This window comes from Capricornis sumatraensis, chromosome 12 (assembly GCF_032405125.1).
Source record: "Capricornis sumatraensis isolate serow.1 chromosome 12, serow.2, whole genome shotgun sequence".
Taxonomy (NCBI): Eukaryota; Metazoa; Chordata; class Mammalia; order Artiodactyla; family Bovidae; genus Capricornis; species Capricornis sumatraensis.
In genome coordinates this window covers 81,176,996-81,191,872 of record NC_091080.1, presented here as the reverse complement: position 1 = coordinate 81,191,872, position 14,877 = coordinate 81,176,996, and the positions used below count along the sequence as shown (strand labels likewise).

Here is a 14,877-nt window from a genome sequence, read left to right as displayed (position 1 = left end):
TTATTATTTTTCCCATTTAAAATGAAGACACAGGCTCCTAACCTGTATCTTCAGATAAAGTCAGTATGCCATATAGATTTAGAAACTGATTATATTCAGAATGTGAGAGTCAACTGTAGTTTCACCTAATTCCATATCATATCCAAAAATACAACCTGCTTTTCCTAAGGAAGATTATGGAAATTAACGTTTTACTTAACAGACGTTACTGAACATTGTGTATAAAATTGCAGCCTTAACAGAAATGAATAACAAAGCAACGAGGAGAATCCTACAGGCTTTAGCTTTATGAGAACTCCCTAGCCTACAGGGCAATCACTGACTCTGGAGAGAGGCTATTTTCCAGCATCATGTTGGAGTTTCCACCGGACTGCCTTCAAAATAATCTTGGGGAGGAGGATGAAAGCATAGACAAAATACATCCACCAGGTGCTGGTTATTTTTGAAGTAAGGTGACAGGACACAGCCATGAAATGAAAAGACGCTTGCTCCTTAGAAGAAAAGCTATGACCAGCCTAGACCACATATTAAAAAGCAGAGACATTACTTTGCCGACAAAGGTCCGTCTAGTCAAAGCTATGGTTTCTCCAGTAGTCATGTATGGATGTGAGAGGTGGACTACAAAGAAAGCTGAGCGCTGAAGAACTGATGCTTTTGAACTGTGGTGTTAGAGAAGACTCTTGAGAATCCCTTGGACTGCAAGGAGATCCGACCAGTACATCCTAAAGGAGATCAGTCCTGAATATTCATTGGAAGGACTGATGCTGAAGCTAAACTCCACTACTTTGGCCACCTGATGCAAAGAGTTGACTCACTGGAAAAGACCCTGATGCTGGGAAAGATTGAAGGCAGGAGGAGAAGGGGACAACAGAGGATGTGATGGTTGGATGGCATCACCAACTCGATGGACTTGAGTTTGAGTAATCTCCAGGAGTTGGTGATGGACAGGGAAGCCTGGCATGCTGCAGTCCATGGGATCGCAGAGAGTCAGACATGACTGAGCGACTGAACTGAACTGACAGGACACAGTGGTACATGATACTATTTTCTATACTTTGGTGTATTTTTAAGATTTTCCAAGAACAAAATTTAACTTAAATCCTTTCAAAATGACTCGCTGATAGAAATTACCTCTTACATTAAAAAAATTTTTTTGAAGAAAGTGGTCCATAGGAAATAGAAAAAAGCAGTCACCTACTAAGCACATAAGCCTACCTCCCAATAGGCTCAAATTCTAGAAATGACAAGGTTTATTTAAGGAGATACATGCATAACCTCACTGAAAAACGAAATTCTTTATTAAGAAGAAGAGGGCCATCTAAAAAACAGAAATTTTGGAAAAATTCTCAAAACATAAAGCGGACAGGATGAGACTGGTGGGCAAAATCATATCCAAACACCTTCTCAGGAGAGGTATGCCGTGGAGGTGGCTGCAGCTCTCTGGGGTGCCCAGAGCTGAAACCAGGGAAAGGAAGGAAGGGGTCCTGGAGACTTCTCAGCCTCCAGACAGGCAGTCAGCCTTCTCTCATAATCAGAATTCAAAGACAGGCAACAAGCAATTCTGAAAAACAAAGATGAGCATTAAAAACCTATCCTTATGAAACCAATACCAAACAAGAGAATTAAGGAACCAAAATTGGTGGAGCTAATAGGAAAAACATTCCAAAAATGAAGATAACTGACATCCTTACAGACCCACAGGACGCAACATACATTAAAACACAGCCCGGTGTCCACGCAGACCGCTCCAGCAGTGAGGAGGCCGTGGAACAAAGACAGACAAGCAAGTCATTCCTGCCAGAGAAAAGGAAGTGGTGCTTAATATAGTGCTTAGGAGTCAAATAACTCCTCCCTGAGTTAAAACATAAAAGGCAGGAGAGCAGTCCTAAATGACAGAAAGCCTCCAGCATGCCAAAATATGATCAGGCAAGTAGTACAAAACAAGTGCAGAGGGCTTGGGCAGGACCAAGCTCAACTTTAAGGCATCAAGAAGAGGCTCCCGGCTGGCAGGATGGGTCCCACTTAGCCTCGCAGGCTATGGTAAGAAATCTGGATTTTACTCCAAGAGCAAAGGGACATCATTGGATGGGTTTCAGCAAGGAAATGACGATCTGATTTACATTTTAAAAAGATCACTTTGGCTGGCCATGTGGAAAACAGATTAGAGGCGGGCAGGAATGGAAGGAACTGTGGTGGTGTGAACCACGGACAGCAAGTTGTATTAGAGTAAACGTGTTCAGATTTCACTGATGCTTTAAAAAAGAGAATATAGTATATATTTCTGAATGGTTTAGTTTTTTTCTCTGCTAAGAATGTATCCATGTGCTTATACAATAAAAAGAAAACAAACTGAGCAATGTGCTTTGTTAAAGATGTACTGATTATCACTTGAAACTGAAAACTTTTAGAGAGTATTTGTTAACACTAAAGACATATTTTATAACTAAGCAGCCGGTTAAGTCAAGAAAGAAGAGCAAAATAACCCTGTCTCAAATGTTTCTGTTAGACTGTAGTTCAAAGGTATAGCATTATAATCAAATACTGCAGGGAATATTTTTAGATGATATAGATTCTAAAACTGAAAGCAGTCCTTATCTTTCATAAACGCTAAAATATTTATAAACGAAATGATGTCATGTAAAATGTTCTGAAATAATCCACAGGTACAGATGAAATAAGATTGGTCAGGGGTTGTTCATTGTTAACACGGGGAGAGGAGTACAGGGAGATTCATAATATCATGCCCCACCTTGGTAAATGTAGAAAATTTCACACAGTAAGGTTTTACTTTAAATCTTTTTTGGGCTTCCCTGATAGCTCAGCTGGTAGATAATCCACCTGCAATGCAGGAGGCCTCGGTTTTCGATTCCTGGGTCGGGAAGACCCCCTGGAGAAGCGATAGGCTACCCACTCCAGCATTCTTGGGCTTCCCTTGTTGCTCAGCTGGTAAAGCATCTGCCTGCAATGTGGGGTACCTGGGTTCAATCCCTGGGTTGAGAAGATCCCCTGGAGAAGGGAAAGGCTAGCCACTCCAGTATTCTGGCCTGGAGAATTCTACTGACTAGAGTCCATGGGTTCGCAAAGAGTCGGACACAACTGAGCAACTTTCACTTACTTAAACCTTTTAAGGGATAGGGGTAGGGAAATTAAAACAATTAAAGGCAGTTTATTTCGATTTTTAAAGGTAAATTCTAATATAAACTCTACCTCCACATAAACATTTACAGTTCCCAGTATAAAGTTTAAAAGACTGTGCATCACATGTACAAATGTGTGTACAGAAAACGTGTTAAAATGACACTAAAAAGAGACTGAACTAGGGATCGAGTAAGAATGGTGAAAATGCTGGGGCTGAACTCTCTAACCATCCAGTCTATTACAGCTGGTAAAATTAATTTCAAAGGCAAGCTGATGGATTTATCTATGTGCTCGCAACACGTAAAGGAAGCAGCCTTTCAATTATCAAGAAGATTTCAAACATCTCCCATTTAATTTTCTCAAAGGGACAATCAGATCAATGTACTCAGTAGAGGATTTCAGACTGCTGGAGGAAGTAAGAAATTTGGATAGGAGCTAAACTATTAGTCACAGTACTTTCCTTATCCAGTCATGAAAACGTCTAACAGGAAAGATGTAACACAGAAGGAAATTAAGAAATTTTTTTTAAAAATGCTCAATATTTTCAGAATATCTATTTCACTTAATTTTCACAACAAACCTAGAAAGTAAACATTTCTCATACTTTGATAACTGAGGAATCTAAGGCTCAGCGAAGTCACCCAAGCTACCTGTAGACTCATGGTAACTGTCAGAACATGACTCAATTTCAAAGCCTAGCTTATTTGCAGCACAACTCAGAAACCTTTCCGCCATATAAACCAGGCTAAGCTCTCTCTCCACAGTTGCTCAGCTTTGCATGCTTCACTCACCCAACCCATCATTTAATGGAACATTTTAACCACAACTGTTCCAATCTCAGAGGTAGACCCTGAGGTTTAGTGGGAGCCAAGAGTACATGTGCAAAGTTCTTTCAGCTATTTATTCCAGATGCCTCGGGCCACACGTCCTACAGAGAGCCACTGCAGTTTCCCGCTTCAACAGTGCTTGCCAGAGGCTGGGCCAAACCAGCACTGCCATCCTCCCCATGGCACCCTGGAGGGTGCCTCGGCCACCTGCCGCGACGACCGAGTGCCCCTCACAGGTGTGCCCAAGCGACCACCAGGACTCCGGGGCCGCCATCAACTGGCAGATCCACCTGGCGCTCCTTGCCTCCTGCATCTCCCTGGCCGTGTCTTGCCGCTTTGATCCTGACGGTGTGGCTGCGAAGGATATGCCCAATATCTCCTTCAGCAGTCTCACGAGGACAGAGAATACGCTGAGACACTGATGAAGCTACAGACCAACGAGGAGGCTGAATCCCAAATTCTTCAGGGTATCAAGAAGCTAAACCAGGAGGACTCGGACAGCAAGCCGGCGGAACACAACAGAACATGTGTTACTTCTGAAAAGCACCTGAGGGAACGGCACAAGCTGGTTACTGACTAAACAATACCTGCTTGGGCTACTTCCCTGAGACTCATTACCTGAATGAGCAGATGAAATCCAAAGACCTGGGTGACCACGACACCAGCGTGCACAAGATGGGGCCCCGTGAATCTGGCACGGCAGAGGATCTCTCTGACAAGCACACCCTGGGGGACAGCGACCCTGAGAGCTGAGCCCCAGCCTGGCTTCCCACAGCCACAGGGCCACTTTCTCAGTCACTGAGGCCGTGCATGCATGTTGGGGTTACCGTGACCTTTTCTATAAGTTGGACCAAAACATCCACCTGGGCTCTTTCATTTGCGCTAGTCCTTCAAATAAAGCAATGAGGTGACCCTCCAAAAAGGTCAAGTTCCTCTCCAAACTAAGCTTCTCTTGCCTTCTATGATTGAAAGGGGTACCCAGCATTTCTTGTGCCTTTTACCTAAAACTCAGACCCTTATTATGTTACTATCTTATCTAACATCACTTCCATCTAACAATGTGATAAGTAAATATGACTTCCTCTATAAAAATTTCAGTCTTCCAGGGAGAATTAATTATTATTCCCCCAGTGCACCTCGGTCACTTTTCCATAACAGAACTTGCCACAGTGTGTAAGTGGTGGCTGTATAGCCCTTTTTCCCCCCAAAAGAGAGGGCATGCCTCCTAACTGGGATATTTCCCCACCCTCCTCCAAGTCCAGCCTCCTGCTACGGCCAGAGAAATCCTCCCAAAATGCATTCCTAATAACAATTCTGCAGTGTTTGCACAGCACTGGCGAGATTCAATCCAAGTCCCTTCAGATCTAAAGGCAAACAGGACCCTGCATGATCAGGTCCCTCATCTGGGTCCAGCCTCATCACCCCTCAATCTCAAGCGCTAAAGACTCTGCCTGCAATGTGGGAGACCTAGGTTCGATCCCTGGGTCGGGAAGATGCCCTGCAGTAGGGAATGGCAACCCACTCCAGTATTCTTGCCTGGAGAATTCTATGGACAGAGGAACCTGGTGGGCTACAGTCCATGGGGTCGCAAAGAGTTGGACACGACTGAGCAACTGACACACACACAAGCACAGGGAATGGGCGGAACCTCCCTGAACACATCAGTTCTCACGATGCATCCCTTTCAACTTGCTGCTCCACAGAAACACCTTCCCCACCTGCCCCCCTGGCAAAGTTCTCTCCTCCATCAGGATTCTGCCCTCAAACGCCAGTTCGCCTGTGAAACTTTCCCTAACTAATTCAGTGAGAAGGTGGGGACAGTTTCTCCTACACTGTGCATCCCTCCACTCACAAGCACAGGACTTCACTCTGCAATCCCCTAGCCTCAATAAGCTGACCTGCACAGCTGGCCTGCCAAGTTCCAAAAAGACCAAAAGCAAGCCCGAGAGGAGGAACTGTCTTTTCTTCTTTATATACCACTGAGTCCAGTACCTTGCACAAAGTAGGTACTCAATATTTATTGAATGAATGTAACTAAATTCCTTCTTTCTTAAATGTATTACAGTTCATCAATATAACAGAATCCAAGATACACAATAACAATCATAAAAATCAAACCCACCAAAGAGTCATACAGACACTAATATGTTTCTTTAAAAATTGTAAATGTGGCTGCTTCTGCAGTATCTCAACTGTGCATTTTAAGCTATGGATAATTTTTATTCCTTTGCCACATCCTGGGAGACAGTAACAATGAGAGAGGCCTCCTACTTCTGAGATAAGACAACCAAACATCCTGCTGTCTCCTGAGCAGCATTAAACAAACCGGTTTTTCCACAGACAATAGTAAGCCAAATATACAGCATGGACAGGGGAAAAGGTGAAGCAGCTAAGTCTTTTCCTGAAGTTATAACAGTATTAGAGTCTGTCATATTTTTACAGAGAAAAAACAATTTTAAGAAACAAAGTTGAGGGCTTAAAACGTATGATGTGCTGAGAGTCACAACCAAGACTAGAACAACCAGACTGAAAAAGTCAAGAACCAAAGGTCAGAGACGCTAAGGCTCAAGCCAAGGCCAGGTGGCAGAAGGGAAGCTAGCCCGGGGGGCTGTTCAGGCTGGAGCACAGAAGAATGTCAGGGAGAAAGAGAACTTTAGGATCATTCTAAAACCGAACACAGGCAGGGAAAAAGAACATAATGCGGCAGGGGAAAAAAGTACTGTCTGTAAAAGGTCCTATCTAAACCCAAGATCAGAGCAAGCCGGGGCAGAGAAAGAAGCCTCAAGACAGAAACACAGAGAACAGTGGAATCTGACCAAAGAGCAGGAAGTTCATTATCTTCACAATTCCACAGTCGAGTAAGGACCAATGACAAAACAGTTTTAATAAAAATACACTGAGCTGGAAATACACTGAGCTGGAACCCCTAGACCTTGCAAGCATCTCTTTCCAATCACCCTAACCTAACAACTGTTTTAGTATTCAAAGCCAAAAACTCCCAGGTGGCACTAGTGGTAAAGAATCCACCTGCCAATATAGGAGACAGCAGAGACACACGTTCGATCCCAGGGGTGGGAAGATTCCCCGGAGGAGGGAAGATCCCCTGGAGGAGGAAATGACAACCTGCTCCAGTATTCTGCTACAGTCCATGTTGCTGCAGAGAGGTGGACACAACTGAGCACATGCGCACACACACACACACACAGCCTGACTTACAACTGAGCACGTGCGTGCGCGCACACACACACAGACTTAAAAGGAAGACAAGGCTGAATTACGTAGCAAGTACATATGAACTATGTCTACACCAAAATCTTCCTGGGTAAACTAGGAAAATAACATCTGTTGTAACCACGTTTGCTCAATTCCAAAGGACTTTAGTCTTCGCTTCAGTTAAATGTGAAAGCATACATGTTGTGATGGGTTACCTTTTTCAATGAATTTCAGCTTGGAAAATCAGTTTAGAAGGATTCATATAAAAAAAAAAGTTAGAACAGTCAACCTCACTCATCCATTTTGAAAACACTTGTTGCAAATCTACTCCATGTCAACATAGTTTAGGTACAGAGATAAGAGCACCTTCCATAAAGCTTATATTCTAGAGAGGCAGACAGACAAGAAATACAAATCAAGTAACTGAGGACAACATTAAGTTTTACGAAGAAAACACAAAAAGGCAAAGGGAGGTTATTAACCGACCTAGAGCACGCTTCTTAAATAGTATGTCAGGGCTGAAATATGAACGCTCATTTGGAAAGCTGTTCTCTGAAACCTTCAGAGTATAGGAACAACAAGAATAAAGACACCTACATCAGAAATGAGCTGGGCATTTGGAAGTCAAGTTGATGTGGCAGGAGCCCAGTGAAAGAGACGATTAAGACAAAAAAAGAGCTAAGTAAATAGGAGGAGTCAGATACATAAGGCTTTGCAGGCTCTACAGTGTTGAGAAGAGAATAGAAGATGAGCATATAGCAGGAGAGACAGTAGCTAACGCAACACGTAACATCGAAGCCCAGTTTAAGATGGACATTACAGCACGCTGGAGTGCTGATGTCAGTGACCCAGCAGAGGAAGAAAGCGATGGTACAGGAGAAAAACTGTAACTGTAGAAGCAGTATTTTCAGATGGTGACAGGAAATGGAATCCAGGGCATAAGTATAAAATTGGATTTTGCCAAGAGGAGGGATTTTATTTTTCAATCATTAATGTTAAGAAAAGTAGCAGAATGGGTATAAATACAGATAGGCTACTAAATTCAGAGGTAGAAAGAAGAAGAAACTGCCCTGTGATGGCGTTCATTTTCTCAATAAAGACAAAAAAGTCTAAAACAGCAGTCCCCAACCTTTTTAGCGCCAGGGACAGGTTTCCTAGAAGACAATTTTTCCACGGATAGGGTTGAGGAGGGAAGACAGTTTCAGGATGATTCAAGCTCACCACATTTATTGGGTACTTTATTTCTATTATCATCACATCAGCTTCACTTCAGACCAACAGGCATGAGATCCAGAGGCTGGGGACCCCTGATCACAAAGAATGAGGAAGAGGGACTTTCCTGGTGGTCCAGTGGCTAAGACTCTGAGTTCTCAGGGGATCTGGGTTCCATCCCTGGTCAGGGAACTAGATCCGGCATGCCACAACTAAGACCTCGTGCAGCCAAAATAAAGAAGGAGGAAGAAAAGAAAGGAGGATTTCAGCTGGAAATTTAAAGAAAGAAGAAAAAGTGTGAGACACGGACTTTCAAGAACACTAGGGAACTGTAGGAACTGTAGGGAGGAATGTTAGCAGTACTGAGTATGCATTGGAAATAGAGACTATAGGCTTAAATGAGACCTGCCAGCAAGGTTATCTTCATTTTTCTCCATCCATGATCAGCTCTGAGGTTCAACAAACCAGCTGGCCAGGTTGAATTTAAATCAGTTCAAATTTTGGCACGTGAATAAAACCAAAGATTACACGGACAAGAAAATTAAAGGGTGCTTCCAATGGACTGACTACAAGATGGATCATGAAATCCACATTGAGCAAGTAGCAAGAGAACACAGATGCTTCACAAAACATGTGTTATATCCCCAAGTTATCTATAAATGCAAAGACAAAAGGCAAGAGTTCTATACTGCATGTATCTCACCTATGAAGAACACTATGGTGAAGCCTCTGCTAACTGATTAAATCAGTCTTTGTATTCTAGAACTCTGAATAACACAAACTCATCAGATTTTTAAAACTTATCTTCAAAAACTTAAAAAGCAGCATCCCAAAGATCTTGAAAAATCAATTTATGGCTGACATGATGTTTTTGTTCTTAAGAGCAAGTGACTGCGTTCCCATGATATTTCCATACAAAGAAAGATTAATAACTGGACAATAATCAAAGGAACACTATGGCAACAGAAATTAAACTTAACCACAATTCATTAACTTCATATGGGAAAGTAAAGCCTATTGACTATTGGCCATCCCATTTCAGCACAACTCCCCCCATCCCACAGAAACTAAACTACTCCATTTCTGGGCACTTGCTCAGTAAGTGCTAACCAGTCAAGCGAATTGGGACCCGGACACTACTGCTAAAAGCCTATATCATTAGATGAACTTAAAATAATTTTCTAGAAGCTCTCTGAGAGTCTGCCAGAATACTTAGTTTACAGGAGATCCCCCTTATTCTCAGGGAATACATTCCAAAATCCCCATGGTTATCAAAACCACAGATAGTACTGAACCCTATATATACACTTAGGGCATCCCTGATAGCTCAATTGGTAAAGAATCCACCTGCAATGCATGAGACCCCGGTTCGATTACTGAGTCAGGAAGAGCCGCTGGAGAAGGGACAGGCTACCCACTCCATTATTCTTCAGCTTCCCTTGTGGCTCAGCTGGTAAAGAATCTGCCCACAATGCAGGAGACCTGAGTTCGAGCCCTGGATCAGGAAGATACCCTGGAGAAGAGAAAGGCTACCCACTCCAGCATTCTGGCCTAGAGAATTCCATGGACTCTATAGTCCATGTGGTTGCAACGAGTCGGACATGACTGAGTGACTTTCACACACACACTATGTACACATTATATTTTCCTATTCATACGCACTTATCATTATGATAAGGTTGATTTATAAATTAGACACAGAGATCAACAATAGTAAAATAGAACAATTATAGCAATATACTATAATAAAAGATGTGAATGTTGTGCCCTCTTCTCAAAACATCTTATTGTACAAATGGAATGCCTTTTCCATCTTACCTAAGCACTTATCACACTGTGACCACAAACTCTGTCGTCTGAGGTGCAATGGCCAAACTAGCACAAATTAACTTTTTCCTTTTTCACAATTTCACAGATAGGAGATTGATTCTTACCACAGATCTTAGCAACTTAGCATACAGTTTTGTTTTGTTTTTTCTTTCCTTACTAAGACACAGACTTTTTTCACTTAAAGGCAGCAGTTTACAGTTTCTCTTGGCACATCCAAACCTCCAAATTGTCAGCATCTCTAGGTTTGCACTTTAGGGCCATTATTAAGTACAAGAAGGGTTACCTGAACACAAGCCCTGAAGTAGTGCTGATAATCCAGATGGCTACTAAGTGACAGGCTGGATACAGGGGACAAAGAGATGATTCATGGCCAGAGCAAGACCGCGTGAGATTTCATCATGCTATTCAGAAAGGTTTGCAATTTAAAACTTATGAATTGTTTATCTCTGGAATTTCCCATTTAATATTTTCACACCACAGCTTACCACAAGTAACCGAAACCAAGAAAAGAGAAACCACAGGTAAGGGGTAGGGGGTATATAAATTACTGAAAGTCCTTTGCTTTTGCTATTTATTATCTTCATATTTAAATAATGTCAAGAAAATCCTAGCGAGCACAGTTCGCATAAAAAGTATCACCATCTTTTGTAACCATTCTTTTCCCAGTGTCCAAAGAATATGGTTTTGTCAGGTCAGTTCAGTGAAATAAAGATAAACTGCGTACAGAAAGAATGTTAAGGAAGAAAGAGATAAAAGAAGGTTTGGTTCCCAGGTTATGTTCCCACTTAAATCACCAAATAGAACACACCATTAGCAGAGAATTAAAATAGCTCCTTATCTGTAACATAAGAATACTAAAGTAGATAATACAAAAGTTTTCCTTCTGCTCCAAAAATTCTATTCCTAAACTAGTGCTTCAGACTTCCTTTTTTCAAAGGCCTTTTTGAAAAGGGGTGCTAAAAGATTTAACCTTTCAATTCATGAGCCTATTAAATACTTCAATTCTCTGAATTACAATTAACAGAAAAGCCTAGGGGAAAAAATAAGTATTTTTAAATCAGACAAAACTAGGCCCCTAAGCTAATTATTGGGGACACTCTGCAATACAACTCTTTGTTTCATATTCACCCTTCTCATACCTGTTCTGTTCCTTCTGTCTCCAAGCCTTGGGCTCAACAGTGGAATCAAGTAGTCCTAAATGCCTCCAGAAAGACTTAAGTTAGAAAACTCAGACACACAACTTACTTGGGAAAACTGGAGCTGACAGCTTGCTGTCAGAGGTTCTTTCCTATCTTTATATCTCCATCAAATAAAATAGATACCTGATTTACCCAACAGATATCTAATTTAACTCCACTGCATAACTCATTATACCAGGGATTCCTTTTTAGATATGCAAAATTTCAGGTCCCACCTAGACTTACTGAATCAAGGACTTTGGGAGTGAGGCTCAGCCCTTTGTTTAAAAAGGAATCCAGGTGACCACACACTCAAGCTGGAGAACCACTGTATAAAAGATGTCAGGAAATTCTCTTCCTGTTCATTACTGCTGGTGGCAAACAAACAAATAAAAAGGCTGAATTTTCTCAGCTGCCACTACTTACAAGTGCTTGGGCCCACAGGATACCCTCAGCCACTTAACTTCTGTCTCCAGTCCACAAGCAAGATGAACTTTAGAGTCAAATAATGTAAGTTCAACTTATGTCTCTTAGAGTTAACAGCTATGTGACCTTATCCAAGCTAAATTCTTAGAGCCTCAGTTTCCTCATCTGGAGAGTAGAAACAACATCTTGTACCTCCATGAACAGGAGACAGCTTACAGAAAGGTGCCCAGGAGGGTGCCAGTCACCGTCAATAAGTTTAAGAACTTTTTCCTTTCTTCTCTACCACCTGGACCAAGTCCTGGCTACTTCACACAGACAATACCCTAAAGAAGACAGCACTTTGGCACCCCTTTGTGAAATGTCACCCCGCGTTCCACACTGGGTGAATAGCTCTCGGGTGAGGTTTTCCTTCTGGAAAATACTACAAGATAGATATGAAGTGTTAAAGTCCTACAGAAATCATATACAGAACAGTGATTCTAAAAAGACAGCCAATAAGCCAGTGGAAAAGGCAAATCTTACACAAGTGTATACCTGTGTAACTTAAAATAATAACTCACATTAAGCAGAACATAGGCAACTTTCTCTTCAAAGTGAAGTATCACTCCATCATTGGTGTCCAACTCTTTGCAATCCCAAGGACTGTAGCCCACCAGGCTTCTCTGTCCATGGAATTCTCCAGCCCAGGACACTGGAGTGAGTTGCCATTCCCTTCTCAAGGGTATCTTCCCGACCCAGGGATCAAACCCACGTCTCCCGCACTACAGGCGGATTCTTTACCATCTGAGCCATCACAGAAGCTCAACTTTCTCTTAAGTGGCCAAAATTAATTAATGCTAACTCAACATTAGTACTACACTTCATAGGGTAGGAGACATTTAACATTAAAATACGTAAAAGAAGTGGAATACATGACCTATATTAAAGGTCACGGTCCAGGCATTCCAGTTCCAATTCCACATATTTTTCTGGGGCAGCCTCACTGTCAAATTCTTTTTCCCAATGTTGCCATCCCACATATTCTGCTTTCTGATTTAAAAAAAAAATATGGTCCTCCAGAACACCGCTCGCCCCCCCCCAAAAAAAACGCTGCTATGAATAAGACCTAAAAATCGGAGAGTATTACTCTTTTTGTAAGCTGAAAATCTGGAGGGGATTTTACCAGAAACAATTTCTGCGTTCAGCTCCTCACTCCCTCTAATAGTCCAATATTAAACTGTTTAATTTGACCTCCGTGACTACTAGCCTGTACACGGGACTGGAAACAGTGGAGTGCACGAGATAACTTCACTATACTCGAATATTCCGCAGGGTAACCACGCTTGGAGCATCAGATTAATGGGCACTCGCGGCTTTCATTCTTACTCCTGTCCGCTGACAACTAAGACGGTACAACTCTCAGTTTCCTGTTCTGTTAAGGGCAGCCAACATGCCAAACTGTAGGACTGCAGTGAAAATTAGCGTTCGTATCTTCTTAAAAGTGGATTCCCTACCACCCCACCCCCACCCCAGGGAACTCGTAAAAGGAAAGGTTGAGTGACACCAGACTGGAAACTGTAAAGCCACAAACTTTTTAGTGCCTTGCCCGCCGGGAGCTTGAATTTCAGCAGCGGCTCCTTAACGCACCAAGCTAACAACTTCGAGACACAACCCAGAACAGAGTGGGGTGACGGTTACTCACTTCTAACATCCAACACGACACTGTCCCCTCCACCTCCTGGAACTCCAAAGCCAAAGAACCCTCCCTTTGGGCCACCTTTACAGCCTCCTCCCAGCACCGCCGACCCGGAGCCCCCGGCGCCGATCGAGGGTCCCAAGCGAGGCCGCCCGGGTCTCCGCGCCCTAAGATTCCCCAGAAGTCGCCGCCCCGCTTCCCGCCTAGCCCACCGGCCCGGCTCCTCAGTCCATACCCGCGGTCCCGCGGCCCGCCGCCGCCCGCACCTCTCCCCCAGACAAACCCGGAACCGGGAGCCGGCCCCCGCCCTGGGGCGGGCTCGGGCCCAGGCCGGCCGCGGAGTCCCCGGCTCCCGCCCTGGCCGCCCCGAGACGCTCGGCGGGGAAGCGCCGGGAGGCCTGGCCGCCCCTCCACCCCACCCGGAGCGCGCCTCCTCCGGGCCGGGGCGGGACACGACTCACCTTCGTACTGCAGGTCCACCAGGACCAGCAGGAAGGGGAACACCGAGCCCAGCCGGCTGGTCACAGAGCCGGGGGCCACCATGTCCGAGAGCGCGGGCGCAGAGGAGGAGCAAAGCTGCGGGGCCCACCAGCCCCCGGCCGCGGCGCTCAGGCTGCAGCTGCGGCCGCCCGCCCGCCGTCCGCTCTCGCTCGGGCCTAAGGCGGCTGGCGCCCAGGGGAGGGAGGAGGCAGCGGCGGCGGCGGCGGCGGCGGCGGCGGGCGGAGCCCTGGCTACGCCACGCCCCCAAAGCCGCCACGGCCCAATCGCCTCCTTCCTGGCTGCGCTCCTACTGGGCTCGCCGGGATCGTGGTTCGCGCTGATAGGCCGCGGGGGCCGCCGCCCCGCCCCGTCTCTGATAGGGTAACGTGGAAGCACGAGACGAGGCTGCGTCCGCCGGTGGCGGAGCTGTCAGGAGCTCTAAACCGCCGCGGCCGGGCCGAGGGGAGGCGGCCCGGGGAGGCTTGTGTGGCGGCCGCCGAGTCCGCATGCGCAGGCCGCCCAATTCTTTTTGGGTCGGCCCCCAGCGCGCCGGCTTGGCTAGGAGAAGGCTGTCAGCAATCTGAGGTTTTCCGGTGTGTTGTTTGGAGAGAGAGAAGGGAAGCCGACGCGTCCGGGATGAGAAGCCAGACCTGGTACCAGGAAGTCTTCGGGGCTGGATTGCGGAACAGGAGGAGTCGCAGAGCCTGCTGCCCTCCCGCTGAGCGTCTCGGAACCAATACGGACCGAACCCTGAGGAGAGCTCGAGAAACGATCAGGAGAACCTGGAGCGCAGTAAAGTAGGGTTAACCGATGGAGCCAGGAATATTTCAGGGAGCTTTTCAGACACAGTCAAGTACGTTAGGGTCCTAAGGCAGGTTAAGTGAGAATGGCATGGAAG

General features: G+C 44.9%; 1 protein-coding gene across 1 annotated transcript in view; it reads right to left on the bottom strand.

The window, feature by feature from the left end:
- Positions 1-14,147, bottom strand: part of DNAJC3 (DnaJ heat shock protein family (Hsp40) member C3) — a 61,055-nt gene extending 46,908 nt beyond the window's left edge. Inside the window, exon 1 of the mRNA XM_068984340.1 lies at positions 13,961-14,147. Within this exon, the coding sequence (XP_068840441.1) occupies positions 13,961-14,042 (82 nt within the window). The 5' untranslated portion in view covers positions 14,043-14,147. The remainder of the gene's footprint in view (positions 1-13,960) is intronic.
- Positions 14,148-14,877: the final 730 nt, after the last annotated feature.